Source organism: Leptodactylus fuscus, chromosome 2 (genome assembly GCF_031893055.1).
Source record: "Leptodactylus fuscus isolate aLepFus1 chromosome 2, aLepFus1.hap2, whole genome shotgun sequence".
NCBI classification, from domain to species: Eukaryota; Metazoa; Chordata; class Amphibia; order Anura; family Leptodactylidae; genus Leptodactylus; species Leptodactylus fuscus.
This window is the reverse complement of record NC_134266.1, coordinates 96,073,751-96,101,425: the sequence shown is the minus strand read 5'-3', so window position 1 is coordinate 96,101,425 and position 27,675 is coordinate 96,073,751. Positions and strand designations below refer to the sequence as shown.

General features: G+C 40.8%; 1 protein-coding gene across 2 annotated transcripts in view; it reads right to left on the bottom strand.

Moving 5' to 3' along the window:
* Positions 1-9,215: 9,215 nt before the first annotated feature.
* Positions 9,216-27,675, bottom strand: part of LOC142194867 (uncharacterized) — a 38,418-nt gene continuing 19,958 nt past the window's right edge. Inside the window, exons 4-14 of one of the 2 annotated variants that reach the window (XM_075264284.1) lie at positions 23,448-23,576; positions 20,633-20,707; positions 19,184-19,322; positions 18,823-18,946; positions 16,855-16,930; positions 16,265-16,377; positions 16,005-16,083; positions 14,894-14,981; positions 12,502-13,637; positions 11,040-11,169; positions 9,216-9,767 (exon numbers count right to left, since the gene is read on the bottom strand). In XM_075264284.1, the coding sequence (XP_075120385.1) occupies positions 11,079-11,169; positions 12,502-13,637; positions 14,894-14,981; positions 16,005-16,083; positions 16,265-16,377; positions 16,855-16,930; positions 18,823-18,946; positions 19,184-19,322; positions 20,633-20,707; positions 23,448-23,576 (2,050 nt within the window). In that variant the 3' untranslated portion in view covers positions 9,216-9,767; positions 11,040-11,078. Of the gene's footprint in view, positions 9,771-11,039; positions 11,170-12,501; positions 13,638-14,893; positions 14,982-16,004; positions 16,084-16,264; positions 16,378-16,854; positions 16,931-18,822; positions 18,947-19,183; positions 19,323-20,632; positions 20,708-23,447; positions 23,577-27,675 lie in introns of both variants that reach the window. The other variant, XM_075264285.1, reaches the window with a different exon arrangement.

The window sequence follows — 27,675 nt, the reverse complement described above, 5'->3', positions numbered from 1 at the left end:
ATAGACAATTCGCTGGAGCCACTTGAACGTTTTATCAGGACCAAAGTGGGCCCCTCTCACATGAGCCTCATGGCCCATGCTCCATCAGGCGCTTCAGGACTTGTCTCAGCCTCTGAAGATGTTGTTCGAAGGACGATCCGAAGACCACAATATCGTCCAGATAGATGAGCACCGACTCAAAGTTTAGGTCACTAAGACAATACTCCATGAGTCTTTGGAATGTGCAGGGGGCATTGGACAATCCAAAGGGCATCCTTCTGAACTCATACAAGCCCATCGGCAAGATGAACGCCGTTTTCTGTCTGTCTTCTTCTGCCATTGGCACTTGCCAGTATCCGCTCACCAGGTCTAAGGATGAGAAGTATCTTGCCTTTCCCAATGCGGATAAGGATTCCTCGATCCGCGGTAAGGGATAAGAGTCTCTCACTGTCTGTGCGTTCAGCTTCCGGTAGTCGACACAGAAGCATAGGGTGCCATCTTTTTTTCGGACCAGCACCACCGGGGCAGCCCACGGACTCTGACTTGGTTGTACCACGCCATTATCCAACATTTGATGTAACATCTCCTTCACTTCTTGGTACATGTTTGGTGGGATCTGTCGATACCTTTCATGGATTGGGGCCGTATCCACGGTCGGTATTCAGTGCTCGATAGCAGACGTACAGCCAAAGTCTTCGTCATGCCTAGAAAATGCAGCTTGGAACTCCCATAGGGCCTCTTCCACTAGCCGTACTTGGTCTGGACTCAAAGAGGGCCGGTTTATTCCCATCATTTCCAGGATCTTCCTCCCATTCCACTCGGGCGTGTGTTTTTCAGGTTGCTCCATCTGTACCGCCAAGGTCCAAATGTCCCCTCTCTCTTCCCTAAGAGTAAAGGGTCTTCTCCGGGCTGTCTCACCCTGGTGCAGAAGGGCTCTGGCGACCTTGACTCTCCTTGGTAGGGTTACTTCATGATCCTGTAGATTCACGCACCGCACTGGCACTCGCCAGTTTCGAACTGTGGCCACCACTCGCCTAAACATCACACCAGTTGCCTCTTCACACCGCTCTACCGGTTCCAGCTCGACATCCAATCCGTCCACATTCAGATTGGTCCCCACGGGCAACATCAACGTCCGTTCCTGCTGGGGAGGTATTTTTACGGGCGCACCATTCGGGGTATACACCGCCCCCAGCCGGCGGTTTTCAGGGAGTCCCTTCTGGATTTGGCAAGTCTGGACAATTTGCCGGAAAACTTGCTGTGTTGGCCTATGTGCCGTAGTCCGCTTCCAGTACTCCGGTCCTTTCTTGGTGAAAAGCACGTGGTTCAGGTCTCGCAACACATTCATGCCTAGAATCACCGGGACCCCCGGCAAGTAGGTAGACTTGACAAGGATAACTCCCTTGACTCCTAATTCTTGACCACAGGCCCGGACCCCCATCCAAACTACCCCATGTACAGGGATAGTTCCATTATCTGCCGCTCTCAGTCGGATAACCATTCTCGTGTTTGGTCGCATAAGGTGGCCATGATGCCGTTCAAAATAGTCTAAGGGCATTGTCACTTCAGAACCTGTATCCACTAGGCAGGGGACCTTCTTTCCCTCAAAACTCACTTCCAGCTCGGGGCTTTTTGCGATCAAATCATGTGGGCTTTTTGGAGCACTTGGGCCCCCTGATACCCCCGCGGTGCGCCCTCTTATCGCGGAGGTCTCCCGTTTAACGGCGGTGTGTTGCTTGGCCTGGCCCTTCTCGGTCCTGGGCAGTTCCTTGAGATATGCCAACATTGAACATTGCTATAGTCCCACTCCCGAGGTGGTGGCCTTTGTCGCAGTTGGGGGTCGGGAGGAGAGCGATACCACGGCCGTGATGGAGATGGCCTTCACTGTGGTTCCTCTGTTTGTCACATGGGGGGTCTTGCTGAGCATTCACATGGGGGCCCGTCTGAGGGGGTTGGTAACGGATCCCCAGCAGCAGGAGTCTGTACTCTACTCTGCACCTGGCTCAATTGTTGGGTTAGCACATCTATAGTACGCTGCATTTCTCTCATCTGGGCCTCTGCCTTGCCCCCTATAGCAGTGGTCATCACCCTTCCAGCTCTCTGCATGGCGACCTGACCCACCTCTGGCTCCTCCATTTGAGTCCTGGCGATGGTCTCCTCCAGAATCTGGAGAAAGGTCAGGGTCTTGTTCGCCAGCACGCGGTTCTGTAGTTCCCGCCTCACCGTACTCAAACATAATCCCCGAATAAAATAGTCCCTCAACAGCTCGTCATCTTCCTCAGGGGCACGCTGGGTGTGGGATTCAGCCCTCCGGACGTCAGCTAACAACCCCTGTAGTTCATTAGCATACTCAGGGACCGTCTCCCCCTCCCCCTGTCTCCGATTAACAAACCGGGCAAGTAAATCGACTGACGGGGCACGGTTCCCGTAAACCTTCTCCAACCTGTTTATTATGTCTGTCACCGTACTCCTCTGGGACTCTGGCAGTAATGTGATTGTCTGTCGGGCATTCCCTTCCAGAGCATTTATCGCTACCTCCGGTTGGAGTTCGGGGGCTAGATTACACAGTTTAATCGCACTCCTCAGTCGTTCAGTCCAATCGGTCAGCAACATGTTATGTCCGTCAAATTTAGTCAGTTGGTTAAAGATAGCACCTGCTGGTAAACACCTGACTGGGGCTGTCGGTGCAAGGGTAGGTGCAACAGGCGGGAGGACAGCATCTGCAGCCATCCCGCCATTAAGCACACGGTCCGCGTCCACCAAAGACGCGTCCCCTGATGCGTTGTGCATGTCCATGGTGGCACCGTATCCTGCCGACTACGCCAAAAATGTAAGGGGGGAAGGAGGAAGGGAAAGACACGGCAGCTGACTGGCTACCGGGGCTCTTGCAGGAACTTTTAGGATACAGCGGTTCCACGGACAGGCACAACCACACCAGACACGAAGTAAGAAACCTAAATTTTACTCTATACCCTTTTTGGGTGAACTCCAGGCTAACGGGCCTGATGAAATCAATAATTACAAGACACTCAGCCGAGGGCCGAGACCCCTGAGTGACACTGCACCGTGACCTAATATGTCAGAACTAGTGAACTATGCCTTTAACTAGCGGCTACCTATATAAAGCAGCTGCAATTTACCTATTAATACCAAGCTAACAAAACAATGTAAGTATGCAGAGGAAGATCACCTGTGGTATCACACCGGGATTAACAATATCACAGTTTAGTATTTAACTTACCCACTCCCCAATATCCACATTTCAACACACTACCCCAACCCTGCAGGGAAGACTTCAGCAACCGGTTTTGTTTTATCAGAAGTTGGTGCTTAGCTGCACAAGTCTTAGTGAACCAAATAACTCCTCTTATGACGTACTTCTGGTACTATAATCCAGGATATAGTGTCTCTTTTGAATAGCAGGACAAAACGTGCTGTATCTCCGTTTAGATGGAACTCTCTTTACAGCAAAATGGCCGGAACCAGTCTATGCTAGGTTTTTGGTGCCAAAAACTATTTACTGCGTGTATACACTATTCACCCTTATGAAAGGTGAATCGGAGCTCCGCTTACCCAGGTTAGCAAGGGGGCGAACAGTCAGATGGATTTTCCGAAGGAAACAGGAATTTCCTTGCCTCCAGACAACTGGAACACGGTGTCACAAGGGCTGGTCCTTCTTTTCATCCGCTCCACGGCGTCTGTACCGCAACCGTCTCCAACTCTCCTGACATGGGAACCAGTAACAGGTCCGGGCTTCTCCAGAGCTGGCCCTGGCCTGAAACAAGTGTAATACGGCAGCGGATGGCGAACGATTGTCACTCAGACCTCTCACTGCTCAACAGCCAGCTTCTCCTCACACACTACTCCAGTTCACTTCCTGAACTCGTCACTTCCTGGTTCTTCCTTTACCTTACACAGCGGCATCTTGTGGTCAAAAAGAATTACTACAATAGAATTTTTCATTACAGAAATATCTCCTTTTACCACTGCTATTATCACATCACACACTTGTCAGTGGGAAGTGTTCTGAGACTGTGATAGCATTAGTCACCCCGTGACATTCGAATAGCGAGATCAAGTACGTGTACGAATAGCGATCGAGTACAAGTATTTCGAATACCATAGTATTCGATCGAATACCTACTCGCTCATCTCTAATCAGTAACAGAATACTATACAGACATTTTCCTATAGCTGGACAGCAAGAAATACATACAGACTGATCTGTAAGACATTAACCCTATCATATAACAGCAATATGATTTGTTGGAAAAACAATGTCCTATTACACAGCCAAATTTATATTGTTTAAGTTGTTTTAACACCTTAAAAAAATCCAAAACATTAACATTTTTTTCATTCTTGGAGTCACTGTATTTTTTATATCCATAATTTCTGTTTTTGTGAATGCATAAGGAGTATTTTCTTGCGGAGCCAGATATACCTTTTATTTATGCCATTTTGGGGATATGTAATTGCCTGTATGGGGCCTGTATGGAACATTGCCACTTTAGGTATGCTTTCTGCAAATGGTTTAGGCTGTTGTTTCCCCAGGGAAACATTCTGACCGATGGGTGCCTGTCCTCCACTTTCCCATTATTTTAAGAGAACCTTCAGGAATGTCCCCCATCTCCTGCACTATTTGCTCTTGCAATAGAGAATTCCCAAACGTTTAGGGGGTTACTTATAGATGAGGCAATATGAAACTACCACCATATGTAGATGATTTTATCCTATTTTTAAAACATACAGGTTCCTTACTATTAGCTGCAATTTACATAATTCGTGACTTTGTTCTTTACTCAGCTAGGACAAGTCAGTTGTTTACTCTCTATATGGGGCTGAACCAGATTTGACATCTAAGGTGGCATTCACACTAGCACTGCTGTCCGCCATTTGTGATTCCACCGAAAAAAAACAGTAAAAACTGCTTAGGGATGGCTTGTTGGCAATCAGTTTAAAAACCCATTCGCCGGTGTCCCTATGTAGCCTCTCTGATGTGAGACAGGTTCATGGCAGAGAGGCTGCATACAGACAACAGTGGTTTGCTTGAAAACGCATTTAAAGGAATAGGTTTTTAAACTGACAACCTGCAAGCCATCCCCAAGCAGTTTTTCCTGGCTTTTCGGTGGAGTGGACAGCGGCGCAGGTGTGAACACCCCCTAAGGATCTCACCCTCTAGGTTATCCCAACTTTTATCACGTTTACTTCTCCTACATAATCAATTGTATTCATCTTGTGTTTATGTTATTATTACAGATGTTACTTGCAACTTGCAAAAACAAATACATTTCATAGTTCGGGCAGGGACAACCAGGGACAGATAAGTTAGGGCTATGACACTTTTATATTCACTCAATACACTTTTGGCACAGTGCATTACTTATTCCTGATGGCATGTTTGCATATTTATTGATCCAGTGTAGTAGTAGTTATTAATATTGGCAAATTGTGGCCATTTTCTATAGATGTATAATGATAGGAAGCAACATGTGTAATTTTAAATCAGGTTTTTAGTTTAGTGCTAATACAATTTTATGTTTACATACAGTCCTATGAAAAAGTTTGGGCACCCCTATTAATCTTAATCATTTTTAGTTCTAAATATTTTGGTGTTTATAACAGCCATTTCAGTTTGATATATCTAATAACTGATGGACACAGTAATATTTCAGGATTGAAATGAGGTTTATTGTACTAACAGAAAATGTGCAATATGCATTAAACCAAAATTTGACCGGTGCAAAAGTATAGGCACCTCAACAGAAAAGTGACATTAATATTTAGTAGATCCTCCTTTTGCAAAGATAACAGCCTCTAGTCACTTCCTGTAGCTTTTAATCAGTTCCTGGATCCTGGATAAAGGTATTTTGGACAAACAATTCAAGTTCAGTTAAGTTAGATGGTCGCCGAGCATGGACAGCCCGCTTCAAATCATCCCACAGATGTTCAATGATATTCAGGTCTGGGGACTGGGATGGCCATTCCAGAACATTGTAATTGTTCCTCTGCATGAATGCCTGAGGATTTGGAGCGGTGTTTTGGATCATTGTCATGCTGAAATATCCATCCCCGGCGTAACTTCAACTTCGTCACTGATTCTTGAACATTATTCTCAAGAATCTGCTGATACTGAGTGGAATCCATGCGACTCTCAACTTTAACAAGATTCCCGATGCCGGCATTGGCCACACAGCCCCAAAGCATGATGGAACCTCCACCAAATTTTACAGTGGGTAGCATGTGTTTTTCTTGGAATGCTGTTTCTTTTTGGATGCCATGCATAACGCCTTTTTTTATAACCAAACAACTCAATTTTTGTTTCCAAAATGAAGCTGCCTTGTCCAAATGTGCTTTTTCATACCTCAGGCAACTCTATTTGTGGCGTACGTGCAGAAACGGCTTCTTTCTCATCACTCTCCCATACAGCTTCTATTTGTGCAAAGTGCGCTGTATAGTTGACCGATGCACAGTGACACCATCTGCAGCAAGATGATGCTGCAGCTCTTTGGAGGTGGTCTGTGGATTGTCCTTGACTGTTCTCACCATTCTTCTTCTCTGCCTTTCTGATATTTTTCTTGGCCTGCCACTTCTGGGCTTAACAAGAACTGTCCCTGTGGTCTTCCATTTCCTTACTATGTTCCTCACAGTGGAAACTGACAGGTTAAATCTCTGAGACAACTTTTTGTATCCTTCCCCTGAACAACTATGTTGAACAATCTTTGTTTTCAGATCATTTGAGAGTTGTTTTGAGTAGCCCATGATGCCACTCTTCAGAGGAGATTCAAATAGGAGATCAACTTGCAATTGGCCACCTTAAATACCTTTTCTCATGATTGGATACATCTGGCTATGAAGTTCAAAGCTCACTGAGGTTACAAAACCAATTTTGTGCTTCAGTAAGTCAGTAAAAAGTAGTTAGGGGAATTCAAATCAATAAAATGATAAGGGTGCCCATACTTTTGCACCAGTCAAATTTGGTTTAATGCATATTGCACATTTTCTGTTAGTACAATAAACCTCATTTCAATCCTGAAATATTACTGTGTCCATCAGTTATTAGATATATCAAACTGAAATGGCTGTTGCAAACACCAAAATATTTAGAACTAAAAATGATTAAGATTAATAGGGGTGCCCAAACTTTTTCATAGGACTGTATTCTCCTGCAAACACTGAAGGAATTGGGAGACTGGCACTCTATAAATTTTTATTTTTCTATTATTGCCTTTCTACTCTGCACAAATACCCTGGTTTATGGTTTGCGGCTACTGGTCATGATGGCAATGAAAACATTCTCCAGGGTGACAAAGGCGTATACGATTTAATAGCATTTATGTAGAAGAGTTGTCTAGGTATTGGGATATGGTCTTCCTTCTCGGGTATCGAGCCACCTCAAAAAATATATATATAGCGTAGGGCATAACCTTCTTCTAAGGGAATTGTCCTGATTATATGGTTGGGAATACTGGAATTCTCTAGGTACTTAAGGCATTTCACTGATTGTGATACATGGCTCATGTTTGAACAACTACAGAACACCTATAACATTGGAGGTGGCCTTTTACCATTATCTGCAGTGTAGACATGCCCTCCAGACATAATTTCCAAATTTCCTAAATCACTCCCAACCCCATCATTATTACAGCTGGTAACAGATTGTGAAAACCTGGGCAGATTTTTATATATTTAGAGTGTTTTCATCCAGCCCTCTTCTCAGCTTCTCATTCCCAACCAAAGGCAAGGGCCGTAAGTAGAATAGACTGGGCCCCATTGCAAACTTTTGACTTGCCCCCACATGGCAAACAACCACTCTTCCTGGTCTCCACACAGTATTACGCCCAATTTACTCACACTATAATGTCCCAAAGTGGCCTTCAGACAGTATAATATCCCATAGTGGCCCCTCCTCACAGTATAATGTCCAATAGTGCTATTAAAATGTATGATACCATATAAAATAATTTGCTAGAAAGTTAGTTTAGTCCATAAGTAACCCCAAAATTATATAATTGAAAATACAACTCATCTTGCAAAAAAACAAACCTTCAAAGAGACATTGATAGACAAATTGGCTTTCAGAACGCAACAATGAAAAAACCCAGAAACATTTACCATTCATTAAGGCTAAAACTTGCATTAAACCATTGGAAATCATTGTGTCACTCATTGCAAACAGCATTGCCCACTGAATGCCACTTATTAGACATACTGGGCCTATACTGAGTATCCTTTCGGTGCCCTTGTGGTGCTTCTAGTTGTATTTGTATCTGTCTTGATGAGTCATCATATGAGATATCTCCATTCATGAAGATGTCTAGGCTGAGGCCCCATGTTGCAGAAATGCAGCTTTTTTTGTTGCAGATTTTGCTGAATTTTTTTTTTTTTTGCCAAAGTCAGGTGTGGATTGGGCAGAAGGGAGAAATATAAGAACTTCCTATATATTTCCAATTCCCTTTATAGCCATCCTTGGCTTTGGCTCAAAAAAACTGCAATAAAATCTGCGACAAAAACGCTGCGTTTCCTCAATGTGGGGCCTCAGCCTAAAGGTGAACTCTCACTTTTAAATATTCTCTATTCTATAGAAGATGGAGACTCAAAGTGTCAATAATCAGGCTGATTTCTCTCCTAGGAAATCAATGTAGATATGAATTTCTAAAGATTTGCTCATTTCTATGAGAACCTTTAAGTTAAGGGTCAAAGCATACAGACCTGCTGTGACAGATCTACCAGGCATTAAATGAAACATGGCCAAGGATTTCCACATAAAAAGTCATTTATTTCTGAATTACAGAAGCAGAACCATTTCATTGCATTTATATTTACAAAGGCATATTTGTCAATGTTTAATAAAATTGCTGCATTAAAAAGCTAGAAATAGGCTTTTACATTAGCTACAGAGTCCATTTGCGTTTGAAATGTCCAGCAAACATTAGTTTTATGGTCTTCATGATTCCACGCCTGAGCAATAATACTATAATAAAGTGACTTAGCTCATGGCACAGACTGGTGCCAAGTTATTAATATTCAATATTCATAACACCAAGATATTTACTTCTAGAGTCTATATAGTTCGAAGTGCGATTCCTTGCGTTGAATTAGAAACTATATATTTGCTGGTATGTTTTGCTAGTACAGTACATTGTTAGTAGCTTCTTATTTGACAACTTATTCTATTGTAAAGCTGAAATAATGCAAACGTTATCCAATCACATACATTCATTCAATGTGTCCTCATCTGTATGACGTCAGACAGAACTAGCCAAGCACAATTGGTATTTCGCTTCTTGTCTAGCATACCGACATAAGTCACCAGCTTTTATCAAAGCTTTAGGCCTGCCAATGGTAACATCAATTTACAATGTGAAACTGTAAAGGCTCCTGTCACTGTAGTTCACCAAATCCCAAACACTAACATATAACAAAAGTGATACAAATCTACACCTGCACACACAAAATATACAAGGCATTGTTGCCAGTAAGATTTACAATTGTACATATGCTGCACAAGGAAGTGTCTTGATTGTACACATACTTATAGTCCTCCTTTAAAGTCCATGATTCCTTGAAGATGGTTTTTCAAGCTAAGTCATGGCCAGAATGCAGAGGCAATGATATCTTCTTGATGAGCGATCAGCCCCTGCTTAACAAAAATCACTGCTGTGCCCCTCGAAAGATGCCTTGTTATCCAGGCGATGTTCTTATAGAGGAAATGATAGGAAGCTCCCCATGCTTCCCTCTGAAGCGTGATCAATGTTTGGCTTCAATACACAGTTTTCTGTGTAGCCCTTCTGTGGAAAGAGAAGACACATATTTTACTGAATAACTAGTGTTAGACTCAGCCACTCTTATGATTGTATGGTTATTCATAAATATACCAGAATACAGTATATTACTTCTTTTACCACCTTGGGTGTTCCAAGGTCCTTGTATAAATGGCACGTGTGGACCACACCATTCTATTCTTGGAGAGATGAATGGAGCTGGAGCTTAATGGGGTACTTAAGACCCCTGTGAATAGGGGATAACTTTAATTTGAGGTACACTCCTATGAACCCTTTTATTTTAACCTTAGTATGCTGTATTTGTCTTCAACTTCCAGGAGCCAGCATTTTGCTGTTTTTGTTGATGTAGCCAGTTTTTTTTTTGTGGAACGAGATATAATTTTTAATGGCGCCATTGTGACAGTGGAGATAAAAAGCAGATACTGAATTTGGATTGGTATTTGATTTAGGATTGTTTTATTGCATTACTATGTGTATAAATTATGTGTTACCATAGTCTACGGATAAGCATGATTACAGCGAGCTACCCTTTGGCACCGTACGGGCTGCCGGATTATAATTATCTCAGTTAATGGCTATGGCAGCAGCATGTAAAGTGTAATATACAGCTGACAGCTGATAAGAATATAAATGTGTGTCAATAAACTTCTAATCCACAGGTAAAATGCAATGGTAATCAGAAAATTATTTATTATTATTATTATTATAAAGTCTTATCATGGTAAGATGTGTAATTCATAAGTAGCCACATTTGCCTCACTGACATACACCTAAGGCTGCATTCACATGGAGTAAACGCTGGCGTTTTTTGTGTGTTTTTTGCACATAGCGCCGCGTTTACGCCGCGTAGCGTCGCGTTAACGCCGCGTATACGCCGTGTTAACGCCGGGCAACGCCACCGCTAAATAGCGCGGCGTTAACGCGGCGTATACGCGGCGTTAACGCGACGCTACGCGGCGTAAACGCGGCGCTATGTGCAAAAAACACACAAAAAACGCCAGCGTTTACTCCATGTGAATGCAGCCTTAAATGTATTACCCTTATTACCAAGTGATAATGAAATAAAAGTTTCTTGGCAGTGTTTCTTTTAGCATACAAAGCATCATTACAATTGTGTTAGTGTGTCTGAAAGTTATTACTTGGATAAATCTAAATGATATATTGTGGATTTATAACAATGGAGTTGCAATAACCAGCTGCAAAAGTACCATAGCGAAAATCCCACAAACTTGAAATCAAACAATAGCAGGTTATGATCTTGCATATAATAAATACTTACAATGAAATGCTGTAAGTGCAAGCTTTTCATGGTGGTCACATAATAGAGCAGACCCCTGTCTGTCCACTACCACAGTGCGTATAATTGGTGGCTTTCACCGGTCCTGTAACACCATTTATGAAAGCCCTGAAAAGGCAAGGAAAACTAGTTAACATAATGCACAACATAGTAAAGTTGGTTTGCATGGAACAAATTTGAAAAACTGTCCATTTTCTTCCTAAATATTCTAATCCAGGGACCTCAATTTTGAGATGACCTCACACCTGCGCCCAGTCTCCTCTTTCGGGTTTCCATCTTCTGCCGAGAGAAACTAGACTGGAGACGGAAACCTGGCAGTCAATTTTCAAACCCATTCACTTGGATGGGTTTGCAAAATGACTGCCTGTGACATCTTCTGCCTCTCCGCAGCGAGACTGTTTTTTTTTTAACCGGATTCACAGTCGGACATGTATAATCACAATCTGTGGGTATAGCCTGGTTCCTTATATTAGCAGTCTATGGAGGTATTTAGGACCACCTCCTATGGAATAGCGGTCTAAGGGTGCATTCAGACTACGTAACGCCGGGCGTGTATGAGAGCCGTACACGCCGGCATTACGGCAGACTGCCGAACACTTCCCATTCACTTCAATGGGAGCGCTCGTAACAGCGGCGTTTACGAGCGCTCCCATTGAAGTGAATGGGAAGTGTTCGGCAGTCTGCCGTAATGCCGGCGTGTACGGCTCTCATACACGCCCGGCGTTACGTAGTCTGAATGCACCCTATAAGTGTATTATATCTCTGTAGACTGTTGTTACAGTGTGTGATTGGGTCTAGAATACACTTTATCTGCAGTGTGTGGATGTAGATGGGACCATCGTTCGTAGAAAATAACAGATATTTTTTAACATTAATGTTTAACGGATGTATGATGGATGGTAACAGATAGTCATCGGTTATACTGACTGTAATTACTGTCTGTTTTTTTCTGCACATAAGAAGAACAAAAAATAAAGAAAAAAAACCAGTATAAAAACAGACATTAACGGACACTAACTGATGTCATTGTGTCTGTTTGTAACTAACTGATCGATTAAATCAGTTAGTGTCCGTTAATGTCCATTACCATAGGCATCTGGCTTTTTTTTTGTTTTTTTTAAGGACCCTACGTTAATGGACATCCTATGGTATTCTTAGGAAGGTCTTCAAAACTGGACACCACTGTTTTGTTAGATATTATTTCTGTATGGGGCATATTTATGAAGATTGAATGAAGACATTCAATAATCCCAGAACCAGCAGAACAGCCTCCTTATTTATGAGGAGGCATATACCTTTTTTAAATGTGGCTCCTTGACCGGGCCATCGTCCTATGCTGGACTCTTCACCAGCTTGTAGATATCTGGTATATTATCAATAATAGATATGTCCCTATGACTACTTTAACCAAGGTTAGTGGTGCTGTTTGGCATGACTTACTGTTTCTTGTGACCTTTCTTCATCAGGTTATTTTCTGGACATGAAATAGGTTTTCCCTTCTCATATGTTTCCACAGAAATTGTATTAGTTACAAATAAGTTAGTGGGAACTGGAATTTTATCGCTTTTCACAGTCCCATTTGATAAGTCCAAAGGTTTACACTGAGGGAGCTCCATGCACAAGATATCATAGTCCAGATTTAACTTTTTTGGAGTATTGTTCTTCTTTGATGTCGTTTCCTGAACAGAAGATTGGGTATTGACCTTCTTAGTTGGGGTCTTTTCGAAACCAGTTTCTTGCACAGTACATTTTTGAGAAGGTGGATTTAAGCCTGCTTGTGGTGGAGGTTTTTGGGTGGTATTAGTTGTAACAGTTGTTGGTGAAGTTGACTTTTTTGATGACGTATTAGTTGAAGGTGTTGTCTGTAATGAATTACGATGTGTTTCACTCTTGAAAATAGGAGGAGAGGGGAGATCAAGTGACTGAGAATTATTTTTAGATTTTGGATTATTTTGTTTGACTTCTTTTGTATTTATATCAACATGAATTGGTTTACTTGGAGTGGTAGCCTTTGAAACTTGGTTGGCTTGAACCTTGGATTTGGTTTGCGAGTGTCCATCCTTCATGATACAGCTTTGAGATGTTTGACCATACAATGGATGGACAGGGCTGGTTTGTGTAGCACAATTCTGAGTTACATTCTTTACTGGTTTCTTAGCGTTCTGGACCTCAGGAACTGATCTGGAGGAGAGGTCACAATCTGATGTTTTTTGTCCACTTGAATTCCTACGAGATCCATTGCTTTGCTGTGACTGGTGGCTTGGATTGGCTTGAATGGTTTCCTTTGGGAGACTGGCTTCTTTCAGTGTCGTCTTGTTCACATTATAGTTATTTTCAACAGTAGCTGTGTCACATGCATGTACTGTAGCTTGTCTGCCGGGATGCAATGTATTGTTGTCATTGGTTTTTCCATGCTCCTCACTGTTGGTACTGGGACTACACGGTCTTATGGCATTAGACACTTTAATAGTTGGTAATCCATTCTTTACTTCGCAGACAGATCCTGAGCTGTTCTGACCACTGTGCATGTGCAGTTTTTTCATGTGATTAACTACTGTTGCGGCATTAAATGCTTGCTGCAAAAGAGATATGATTATTAGCTCATTCTATGAATTCCTAAAATGTTCATATTACACTATTTACTACATACAAGGCAGAACTCAATAAGCAGACCAGTCCTCTAGATTGATGTAATATTTTAAAATCATAGAATTCATTATGATACAAAACCTTCCAAAGAACAGATGTGTTAATTGGACATGCTAATATAGTCCTATACTGTTTGACTACCGTTCACCTACTTTTGACTGAGTTTTAATAATAAAACTTTAGATTTTAGAAATTCCCTAATTTTAATACCCTCCTTTTAACATAATGTCATTTGTAAGTATAATGTTTTTAAATCTAGAAACAATATGTGTATACTGTAGAATTGTTCTGTATCTTCAACATCATTGGAGGTAACCTGTAGGTTTGGAGTAATAGTACTTGAACCTGGACTTATCAAAGAGGATGGAACACCCTACCAATTCCTCAAGCTCTTTTTCTGGGCTGGTGAAGTGCTGAGCGGCCTTCTGTGTACCTGATGGTGGTGGTACTCTCACCCCCGGGCACATCCTATATGTCAGCCTTCCTAAGCCTGGAGAGAGCTAGAGCGCTCATGACGTTTGTGCAAGAATATGACTAAGGAGTCTTGAGGTATTCATGAAACAGGGTAACTGGCAACTTTACTTAAGGTAGTATGCAATACAACAGTTTTTATGAATGGAGGTACAATCCTTATAGTTTTACCACTGTGCCTTGGGGGTTAGCTGGTGGATGCTTGACAAAGTAGTGTCCATTTTATTTTGAGTGTCACTCTTTCTCTATCTCATATAAAGTCTCATAGGGTTTCAATATGATGTACTATCCATCCTGCGGCTTGGGCAAGGCCATTGTTCTGAGATCCATGGACAACTTACATTCAGATTCCAAAGCAAATCCAAAGCAAGGTCAGACAGTCATTCTTCTCCTGACTATGGCTGGAGCTCAATGCTGGGCTGCTTGGAGGGTCTCCAGAACAGACTGAGATCATACTCTGACTCCCTACTTCTTTCTTGCACATGTTAGGGCACAGGGAACACTGCTGGTCTTCTCCCTCACACTACAATGGGTCTTACCGAACTGGATGGACAATCCCTGTAAGGACTTGGTTAATATTTCCCACTTCTAGTAGGTAACACAGTTGCTTGAAGACTTCCTTATATCATATTTATAATCATAAAACAATTAGTGCATACGACCATGATGAATGGTATTAAAGTAGTTATTAGTAGGCATTAGTATGACTCACCCTCCATTTGCTTTTTGCAAAGTTCTTCTTGATTTGCATGCTTACTGAGCGGTAGATGTCCCGATGGAGAGCTGTATTCCCAGCAATCCTGCAGAGAATTAAAGCCCAATGTTAATACACTAAAAAAAACACCTATTTACCACTGTTATGTAATATGTGGGAGACAGATGAAATACGGTGACATCTCCTAGATTCCCAGGAGTGCCCAGCCAGGAGCTACGACAGGAATATTGCTGGACAGATAGTGAACCTAAACATCGATACAAGAAAAGTAGCAAGATTTTTCTCACATCTTCTTGGTAATAGTAATGTTGAAGAGTGTTGGAATGAGGAGAAGGTAGGAATTCTTTTTTTAATCCAACTACATTGTGGCTTGTGTTATGTGGCTTCTGTGGTTAAATAGTTTATGTGACAAAAGCAAATATTTCAGAAAAAAAAATCTTTATTTTAGTAAAATTAGTTAATGTTATAAGGAGACCTCTCCATGCATTACATGGCTGGCCGTTCCTTTATACAGCTTGCATATAATACTATATTTCCTCTGTAGAAGCTTCTGCACAGGAGAATATAGCATGCCATTATAAAGGGAATATTGTGTCACCAGTACGTCAAATGAATCCATTTACATTAGAATATATGTTAGAGGTCATTGCTTTCCCCTCCCAGTGTGTCCACCATGGTTCAGACCCGACTTTGTTTGAAGAAGGGTCATTTATATGAAATACATGAATGTGTTATCAATAAGTCTGGATACATGGGCCAATCTTTGTCAGCAGACACATTAGCACATATTTTCTGCCTTCAGAAAGCTATTTAAAAGAAGCTATTTATTAACAGTCTGTAATTTCCTCTGTCAAGCGTGGGCTAATTAGATGATCATAATTATTAGGCACGACTTTAATGCTGAGACGCTTCCAAATTGCTATACTGTGTTTATTGGCTAATTTACTTTTATTCTGATAGAACAGGAGGTTTAATATAGTACTGAGGATAGATGAGTAGTAACAATATGTGAAGTGCCACTCGGCTCCTCTCTAACAGCTGTCAATGTAGTCCAACCCCACTCAAATAATTCTGCCCTATACAGAGGACATTGGGATCAGCGACTCACCATGGATGTTTCAGGGCGCTCTCACAGTTGTATCGTTTCTTGGGATCTTTTTCCAGCAGGCAGCTTATGAAGTCTTTCGCTAGAAGAAAATGTCCAAGACTACTGTTAAGACATGAACACAACTAAAAAGTAGCAAAGCAGGACTCAAGGTTGTTTATTATAAGATACAATTCTTGTGCATGACACAGGCAGCGACACTGAACATATATGTAGAAGCATCCATATGTTTCATACCAATGTCAAGAAAAATTTCCACTTACCAGATTTTGAAATATCATCCCAAAATGGTGATTCGAACTCATATGTTCCTTCTTTTATCTTCTCAAATAATTTAGATTCAGTTTCCTCATAGAATGGGGGGTACCCACAAAGTCTACAGGAAAAACAAAGCAAGTTTTAGCATTGCCTATTTTCAGACCACATCTATTGTAACCTTCATGTTTATTCTCTGTTATTATCCACTGTTCTAATGTATCCTCTCAAGTTTTACTTTTCCAATAATTTCATTTTTATCTCACTTTGTTCTTCTATTTGTTGATAATTATTCATTTGTTTGGCTTTATCCATTCATGGGGTCTGTTTGGGGACCCTACAATTGGAAACCGAATCTGCTTGAAAAAAGCCATTAACCATGGAAACCTCCAGATCCCATAGACTATAATGGGGTTCATCGGCTTTCTGCCTGTTTTACTCCCGAAAAATGCGGAATTGGAAAATCTGCGAGTGGAGATCAGGCACTGGTGTGAACCTGACCAACACAAAATGTCAAGGTCACGTCTAAAAAAAATGTGACTGCGTTGCTTTACCACCTAGAAAATGGAAAATAAAGAAACAGAAATGAGTCACTTACAAAATATAAGTTATGACTCCAATAGACCAGCAATCCACTGCTTTACTGTATGGCTTCTGTGCAAGGACTTCTGGAGCTTAAATAAAAAACAACCACAAATTACATTTTAACTCAGGGCTGCATATGTCTGTACATAGAACATTCAATTAATTATCATGAGATTGTAATCTTGATTTATTACTTTATATGTACATTTGCATGTATATATGAGAGGTAACCCTATTTAGACATAATATCACTTGTATTCTGCATTTTTAGCACTTTTCCCTCTGCATTCTTTATTTCTAATTCTCAGTTTTCCTAGAGCTCTGGTGAATACTACCTTCTCCTATAGACAGAACACAGAAAAAAACAGGAGATTCTGTTCCTTCAGCCTCTTTCACTTGCATTAAAGCTGCTACAGCACCATATAGGACATCATAAAGAAGTAACTGTCCAGTATTGATATGAATAAAGCATTAGGGGTGACATAACAATGTTCTGGTTATCTGCATCAGCATGTCTGTGCTTGCGTTCTCTCTAACTCCTCTTCTCCACCTTTTCTCTAAAGATTTCTATAGAGAGATAAGATTTGACACTTCTGTGAGTCTGATAGTCTGTCTTGGGACTTTCAGAATGAAAGTCAATTTAGGGTCACACAGAGTTTTGTATAGGTAGATTTTGATGGAATCTGATTCAAAATTCATTTGAAAAACTGCCTTCCATTCATTTCAATGGGAGTCACTATTTTTTCCGCTAGTGTTTTTTTTTTCCATCTAGCAGACAAAAAAAAACCTGACATGACCTATTTTCAGGCAGATTCCACCAGGAAAAATCCATTAAAGTCAATGGGAGGCAGAAAAAAACACGGTGAGGTTTTTGCAAAAAATGCTAGCGTTTTTTTTTTTTAAAGAGAAGTTTCCAGGTCCATACAGTGTGCTGGAGCAAAAAAAACGTGATGAAAACTGTGTCAATAACCGCATCATGCCAAAACCCGCATCAAAATACTATTACCTAATTCCTGAAGCAGATTTTTCCCACCTGCAAAAAACTCTGTGTGAACTGATTAGGAGGAAGGGGCAGATAAGCCAGATAAGCGGAAAAAGAGATATGCAAAGTTTCTTATATTCATCTGTAGTATGGAAAGTAATATGAAATGTTTGTTGAAAGATATTTATAGGTTATCAATATGAGATCAGCAGGGGGCATGATACCTGGGACCCCACAGATCGGCTGTACCAGTTTACATTCCAGGAGCTGCACTGCTCACTCGCCATACAAACTGTAGTGGTAGATTTAGGTACTGCAGCACTGCCCCATCAAAGTCTATGGGGCTGCACTGTGGTGCCAAAATCCACATGTGCACTTTCTATGGCAGAATGACCATTACCAAGAGCTGCTGTGTCCTGGTACAGCTCATTGCTCAATATTAGAAGCTGGATATATATATATTTTTTTTTTAAATGACTAAATATAAAATACAAGATCCCACCATAGTTCTATTCTATTTTAACCCTGCCTTTCAAATCTCCATATTGTAGTAAATAAGAAAACTGTATTCTAGCCTCAGGCAGCAAGTCCAGAAGGAAGCTTTCTTTCTGCATGACAACCTTTACCACTAATTATCTTTCCTTAAATCCATCATTAAACCATTGTATTGACCACTGACTATTCCCTTGTTATAAGCTCAAGGGCTTCTCCTTGACAACCCTTCCATCTTACCTGACCCCCCAGGAACTGCTTTTATTTCTCCTGTCCTTACCCATTACCAGATACCAAGTAATGCCCATTTATAGGGCTGTACTGTATGTTTCTCATAGTTTAGACTCCCACTGCCTCACCTTGTTTAGCCCCCAAGACCCCTTTTTAAAGTGATGTTTTTAATACATCTATAACTTCATGTTTGATCAAGATTGGAGAAAAAACATCAAAACATCTCAATATAATTAATTTTATAGTTTATAGCATAAGGATAATAACTGAACTTACCAACATATCCTGGAGTGCCACAGGCAGTGGACATAATACCGGTTTCCTCCATCTTAGAAAGACCAAAATCTGTTATCATAATCTTGGCGTTTTCATCTGGGGTGAGGTAAAGAAGGTTTTCTGGCTGTAATGTACAATATACAAAGTTTATTGTATACAGGGACATTTGGAGTTGTATAGGTGTAACACTATTTGTGCTTGTATTGCCTATTACATGAGAATGTATGGTTTTTATTAATTTTGACTTCATGATCTGTTCATCAGTTTATCAAAAAGTATAACAACATTTCCATGCGGGTTAGAAAGAATAGTTTGTATTGTAAAGCCTATTATCTGAATGCGCTATATTTTGTGTTTTTACCTTTAAGTCCCTATGAACAATGCCGTTATCATGAAGATACTTCACAGCCGAGAGAACCTGGCGGATTACATTGCTGGCATCTTTCTCTGTGTACACTCCCCGTTCTAATATACGATCAAACAGTTCTCCTCCGGAGACCCTATTATTGGACAGAGGTGGAGATTATAATTATGTATACAGTACTAGACAGAAGGCAACAATTATTACATTTCAGGTGGATGAACAGAATATCACATTCATAAAATATACATTTTAAAGTATACTTTATTAGAAAAATCTGCAATATGTCGCATAAATGCAAATACAATTGGACATTGGTAAATGCACGTCCTACTGCAGGTGTACTCATATATTGCTGTAGATCTGATAGAGAATGGAAAGTTTAACAATTTTCCAATATACTTTCTGTATCAAATCCTCATGATTTTCTAGATCTCTGCTTGCTTTCATTCATTCTGCTACTTTTAGTAGATAAAAATCAGTCCATGGTCATGTGATATACAATCCATGGTCATATGAAATACAGTCCACGGTCATATGATATACAGTCCATGGTCATGTGATCTACAGTCCACGGTCATGTGATATACAGTCCACGGTCATATGATATACAGTCCATGGTCATGTGATATACAGTCCATGGTCATGTGATCTACAGTCCACGGTCATGTGATATACAGTCCACGGTCATATCATATACAGTCCATGGTCATGTGATATACAGTCCATGGTCATGTGATCTATAGTCCACGGTCATGTGATATACAGTCCACGGTCATATGATATACAGTCCATGGTCATGTGATATACAGTCCATGGTCATGTGATGAGCACACAGGTGCCGCTTGTTATAGTCACAGCACATTAATCAGACATCTGCCTGGTAATGAGCTGTGCACCTTTGTGTTCATCACATGACCATGGACTGTATATCACATGACCATGAACTGATTAAATCGATACAGAAAATATATTGTGAAATTGTAGAGCATTGCATTACACAAGCAATAACATTTGACTCATAATATTGATCTGAAACTGGAGGCTACACTTTTAATGGGTTTTCCCATCCAAGGAAGATTGATGGGGGTCCAAGCACTCAAACCCCCACTAACTAGGATAATGGTCAACTATGGGAGTGCCGGAGATAGCCAAATGCCATATTTCAGCTATTTCTTACACTCCCATTGAAATAAATGGAGTGGTTCCCCATTCTCCTGATCAGAGTCTGATTCCCCCTGATCTGCAAGTTATCCCATATCCTGAGTTAGGTCATCAGTATTAAAATGGGTTTGGGGAACACCTTTAAGCAAATATTTCCTGAGAATTAATTCATCCATCCACTTTAAATATTAGCATATTGTAACCACAGAGAAGAATTGTTTTGGTGTCTAAATGCTGTGAATTTTGCCATAAGAAATAATGTATCCATTACATTGGATTACTTACAGCTGCATGACGAGGTAGAAGTGTGAAGAGCTCTCATAGATATCTTCAAGTGTCACAATGTTCTCATGTTTAATCCTGAGAGGACGACAAAACCATTGTTCAGTTACTTTGATATGGTAGGTGGGGAGAACTAAAAAGCAAACACTTTCATCAGTCAGTAGAAATAAAGCGTCCAGGAACCTAGATGACATAATATGGTGCAAATCATCTTGTAAATGTAAGATTCCATAATTGTGAATTTAGTTTTACACTTAGGTTTTACACATAGGCCTTGTGCTAAAATCAAAAACAAAAAGTTTCCCCCCATTAATCTGCACTCATGAGAATGTGAACATTGAATTTTACACATTTTAGTCAATTTATTAAAAAAGAAAAACAAACATTTTGCATGGAGATAACTATCCAGACTCTTTGCTGTGACATTTAATATTTATCCCTGGGGGGGCTTCTCCTGATAATCTTTGAAATGTCGGTACCTTGATTGGAGTCCAACTGGGGTAAATTCAGTTGGCTGGACATGATCAGGAAAGACCCCGCATCTATATAAGGTCTCATAGCTGATATTACATATAACAGTAAAAAACAAACCATGATGAGGAAAGAACTGACTGTAGAGCTAAGTGATAGGAGTGTGTGGAGGCACAGATCTGGAGAAAGGTATAAAAAAAATTATGCTGAACTGAAAGTTCCTAAGAGCACAGCGACCTCAATCATTTCCATATTTCTTAAATGGAGGAAGTTTGGAACAACTAACTTGTTGTCCCAACAAAATAAGTAGTTGCAGGAAAAGGGCCTTCATAAGAAAGGTGACCAGGAACCCAGTGGAAACCAATGGTTACAATGACTGAACTCCAAAGATCCTGTGTGCAGATCAGAGAATCTTCCAGAAGGTTAATCATCTCTGCAGCGCTCCACCAATCGGACTTTAAGTCAGAGTGGCCAGAAAGAAGCTTCTTCATAGTAAAAGATAAATGAAAGCCCTTCTGGAGTTTGCAAAAAAGCAGACTATGAGAAGCAAGATTCTCAATTCTATGCTTCATGTCTGAAAGAAACCAGGACTGCTCATCACCTCCCATTACCATCTCTGCAGTGAAACAGTGGCAACATCATACTGTAGGGATGTTTTACAGTGGCTGTGATAGGAAGACTGACCAGGGTTGAGGGAAAGATGAATAAAGCTAAATACAGAGATATTCTTGATGAAAACCTGATCTGGAGTGTTCTGAACCTCAGACTATAGCGCCATCAAACTTTACATAGCTTGAAATGATCTGCAGAGAAGAATGGCAGAAAATCCCCAAATCCAAGTGTGCAAACCATATCCAGGAAGAATAGAACCTGTAATCGCTGTAAGTACTGAGTAAAGGGTCTGAATACTTATGTTACTGCAAGGTTTTAGTATATCCTTTTCTATAAATTAGCAAAGATTTCTAACATTCTGTTTTCACTCAGTAAGGGGTATTGAGAGCAAAATGATGGGGGAGAACTTGATTTTTTTAAAAAAAATTTGGCTCAAAGCTGCAACATAAAATAATATAAGAAAAAAGGTCTGAAGACATTCTGAATACATTGTAATTGAATGGAGCTGAGTTATAATTCCCTGTAAATGAGAGTATCATTTGTCATGGGGCATTCCGTACTGCCCAGCCATGATGCTGAGCGGTGATGAATGCTATCCCAGTTCTAGTCTATGGACGAGTACAGTCAAGAGGGGGGGAAGGGCGTGTTCCTCATGGCTAGGCAATAATGAACACCCCTCTGACAGTACAGCACTATGGACACTACTGTTAGGAGGAATGTTTCCAGCTAGACTGTGGTAACGGCACTAGTAGCGCTTCAGCGGGGGCACAACAGGAGAGCGGTGCGCTGAATTCACTGTCGGCTTTCTAGCGGTATATAAAACCACATGTGCCCGAGGACATAAAAGGTCCTCTTTAAAGGGTTTTTACCTTTAGCTGGGGGTCTAACCACTAGGACCACCAATGATCACAAGAACCTGGGTGCTGTGACAACTGTTTGAATGAACCTGTGGCCATGCACGTACACAATTATTATTTATTATTAGAGCACCACTAATTCCATGGTGCTGTACATTTGAGGGTTTAAATACAAAACACAAGAAGTACAATACTAACATAGTGGCCAATTGATACAGTAGGATTGATGGTCCTGCCACAAGAATTTACAATCTTCTACAATTTTTACTGCTCCATTGAATAGCTATAGGACTGAGGGATAGCAGAATGTTGCACTATTCCGGCAGTCAGACCCCCTTGCGATCATACAATTACCCCCTACTTATAGGTATTAAATGTTTTATTAAGGGCCAATTCATTTATATTTGGTGGTAGGTAAGACCTTAGCCATTCTGCATGTAGAACATATTAAGGGCTCATTCACATCTGCACATGGGACTCTGTTCTGCAGGTTTCCGTTTCCTGCACAAAACAGGGCATCTTTCAAACCATTCATTTGAATGAGTTTGAAAAGTGTCCGGCCAAGAGCTCCTGTGAGTGTTTTATGCTCTCTGTGGTGAAACCTTTTTTTTTTAATACCGGACACAGAGTTGGACATGCAGTACTCTGTGTCCGGTTTAAAAAAGTTTCGCCGCAGACAGCATAAAATGCTCACCGGCGCTCACGGCCGGACTCGGCATGACAGGTTTTCATCTTCTGTATGCAGAAGACGGAAACCTGATATCGGAGTTCAGACGCTGGTGTGAACCCAGCGTAACTTCAGAAACTAGAGTTTCCAGAGTGATTGCAGACATAAGGTATATATTAACAGTCAATGTTGTCAAATATAAAAGCCTTACTTCTTCAGCACGGCAATTTCATTTTCCAAGCTGCGATCTCTTGAACTGTTCACTTTCTTTATACACTTCAAGGCATAATGCTTTCCCGTGGCCCTGTGTTTTACGAGAAAGACCTCAGAAAAGGCCCCACTGGAAGAGAGAAGGTCCAACATCAGTGTATGAACATTACAAACAGACCAACTTTACTGAATCATGACAATTGTATACAGATGATTTATACTTCTATAATGTCCATGCATACTGTTATCTGCAGGCAAAATAATAATAATAATAATAATAATATTAAGGCAAATATCCTCTTGTAGACACAACTAAACTATGTGTTATTTTAATGGGTACCATGTAATACTACAATTCCCCTGTAGTGGTTGTAATAGATTAATGAGAGGTAACATAAAACTTCCTCTGGCTACAGTAGCTGAATGCCAAGTATCAGAGAATCTGAGGCCTTGCGTGATCTGTTCTTCACATCCCTTTTAATTCTAACAATATACATAGTGACACATCAATCTATATTGGCGACGGTACTTGCATTGTTTTGTGACTTCTGTTCAGAAATGTAACTTTTACCTACAATTTTTATGACAGATGGGAATTGATATTTACAGTATGAAATAGAATTCATTTTTCTCTGACAAAGAAGCATTGCATCTATAGGGACACATGTAGAGCATTTGTAGAATATGTATGCTATTGCACTTTACTTTCCTGGGTTCAGAAATGCAGTGACAATAAAGACTCATTCAGGATTCATTTCTGTGAAGCATAAAAGATAAGTATGCTTTTATTCTAGCAATGGAGATAGTCGCTGTGGCCATGCAGATACGTGGGATAGTCATCCTACTGATTCTATGGAGTCAATTAGTCAGTTCAGGTCAATTGTTAAAAGGGAACCTGTTCGGGCCATTGGTTTCCCTCTGTAATCTGTTACAGCAAAGTGAAGTTATAAATGTTTGAAAGCATAAAAGTTATATGTAAATGTGAGGGAGCACTATTCGAAACAGCCGTTTCAAATAGCATGCTCCCATAGAAATGAATGGAGGTAGCCGGCACGCTGGGGGGTTAAGAGGTCGGCCGCTGGCAAAGTCGGCGTGCCGGCCGCTTCCATTAATTTCTATGGGAGCGTGCTATTCAAAATGGCTGTTTCAAATAGTGTTCGCTCATCTCTATAAATGAACCTAAGTAGTCACAGTGGGCGGGGAGAAGCTTCAGCCTTGCTCCCCCCCCCTCTCCATTCATTCCTTATTCATATTATGCTGTGTTCTGACAATAGTACATGGCCTTGGCAGGATAACATACTAACATAATAGATGCCTACAGACTAAAAGGAAACATTGTTTAGTCTATATACATAACCCTGCACTGGGATGCCTGAAAGGCTATTGCTAAAAGTAATGTCTGTGGGTATAAAGTCTATTTATAGGCCTAAGAGAGGTACTTGCTATCCAATATGTATAACCTACCTTTGGTATGTCTGAATTAGTCGGGGGAAACATGCAGCTTATTAGCCCCTGTATGTAATGGTATTTACTAAATATATATTTTAATAGTATTTAGTCAGGCTACTTTTCAATGTCCATATTGTATAGGCATATTACATATTATTGGGTATGTGTGAGTACATACAGTGGGGCAAAAAAGTATTTAGTCAGTCACCAATAGTGCAAGTTCCACCACTTAAAAAGATGAGAGGCGTCTGTAATTTACATCATAGGTAGTCCTCAACTATGAGAGACAAAATGAGAAAACAAATTCAGAAAATCACATTGTCTGATTTTGTAAGAATTTATTTGCAAATTATGGTGGAAAATAAGTATTTGGTCACCTACAAACAATCAAGATTTCTGGCTCTCACAGACCTGTAACTTCTTCTTTAAGAGTCTCCTCTTTCCTCCACTCATTACCTGTAGTAATGGCACCTGTTTAAACTTGTTATCAGTATAAAAAGACACCTGTGCACACCCTCAAACAGTCAGACTCCAAACTCCACTATGGTGAAGACCAAAGAGCTGTCAAAGGACACCCGAAACAAAATTGTAGCCCTGCACCAGGCTGGGAAGACTGAATCTGCAATAGGCAACCAGATTGGATTGAAGAAATCAACTGTGGGAGCAATAATTAGAAAATGGAAGACATACAAGACCACTGATAATCTCCCTCGATCTGGGGCTCCACGCAAAATCTCACCCCGTGGGGTCAAAATGATCACAAGAACGGTGAGCAAAAATCCCAGAACCACGCGGGGGGACCTAGTGAATGAACTGCAGAGAGCTGGGACCAATGTAACAAAGCCTACCATCAGTAACACACTACGCCGCCAGGGACTCAGATCCTGCAGTGCCAGACGTGTCCCACTGCTTAAGCCAGTACATGTCCAGGCCCGTCTGAAGTTTGCTAGAGAGCATTTGGATGATCCAGAAGAGTATTGGGAGAATGTCCTATGGTCTGATGAAACCAAACTGGAACTGTTTGGTAGAAACACAACTTTTCGTGTTTGGAGGAAAAAGAATACTGAGTTGCATCCATCAAACACCATACCTACTGTAAAGCATGGGGGTGGAAACATCATGCTTTGGGGCTGTTTCTCTGCAAAGGGGCCAGGACGACTGATCCGGGTACATGAAAGAATGAATGGGGCCATGTATCGTGAGATTTTGAGTGCAAACCTCCTTCCATCAGCAAGGGCATTGAAGATGAAACGTGGCTGGGTCTTTCAACATGACAATGATCCAAAGCACACCGCCAGGGCAACGAAGGAGTGGCTTTGTAAGAAGCATTTCAAGGTCCTGGAGTGGCCTAGCCAGTCTCCAGATCTCAACCCTATAGAAAACCTTTGGAGGGAGTTGAAAGTCCGTGTTGCCAAGCGACAGCCCCAAAACATCACTGCTCTAGAGGAGATCTGCATGGAGGAATGGGCCAACATACCAACAACAGTGTGTGCCAACCTTGTGAAGACTTACAGAAAACGTTTGACCTCTGTCATTGCCAACAAAGGATATAGAACAAAGTATTGAGATGAAATTTTGTTACTGACCAAATACTTATTTTCCACTATAATTTGCAAATAAATTCTTACAAAATCAGACAATGTGATTTTCTGGATTTGTTTTCTCATTTTGTCTCTCATAGTCACAGATCATTACCCCCCACATGGGACAGACCATAAAGACCCTCATTAATATACCCTTTATTCTCAGGGCACACTGCACCACCACTGCTTGAGCCACCATCAGGAGGGGGAGAGGTAAACAACATTTACCATTTTCTTTTATCTCAATACTATAAGATTGGGTGCTAAATACTACTTGTATTCCACCTACAGCTATCTCCTATTGCAATAGCATTCAAATCGATTCAGCCACACAGTTTTTGCTCTAGGGTAAGCCATTATTTACTCTATGCTGATTCATCATATTCCAAAGTACACCTCTGTATAATAACTCACATATGTACTTTCACAGCATTATCTACACGGCATTCTACCGTACTGGTGACAATATTTTACCCCAGCTTACTGAGGGTAAGGCATTATTCATCTTGACACATGTACCACTCTTATCATTTTACATCATAATCTGTCATAACAATATATATCTACCCACAGGTCTTTTGAACCATCTCATGGTCTACAACTATCTTCATTTCTATTATCAGCTTGATGTGGTACGTTCTACCAGTTATTCCACTCTCAATTTATTTCTTTATTTCTATAGGGGTGTATATACAATCGGGAGATTGCTATATTTTCTCTTGGTGCAAATGGGACACTCTCTATATATCCTAATCTATGTCTAAACTTTGTGTGACCAAGGACCCATACGGCTGAAAGGCGATTTAAAACATCATGTATATCTATGTTTATTTATAAGCTCAAACATGAGTCCTTGTGATATCAAACTTGATCCTTCATTCCTCGTTACTATGTAACACGTCTGTGATGTCTTTGTATATTTTGTATACCGACATCTTAGCCACTAGAAATCATTGTACAGTTTCGCACATAATGCAAAGGTGTATTTCTCACTTTGTTCCACTGTTTTATTTTTATTTGTTGTAGAGTCTGATGAAGGCCGAACAGGCCGAAAACGTTTATTATTTCACCAAGCATTATTGAATTCTTTGAAAATAAATAAGCATTCCAACTAAAGAATTATTACTTCGTGGTGGGATCTTTTTTCATTATATGACAAGGATTGGGACCCTATCTCACCATCCACCCAGCGAAATC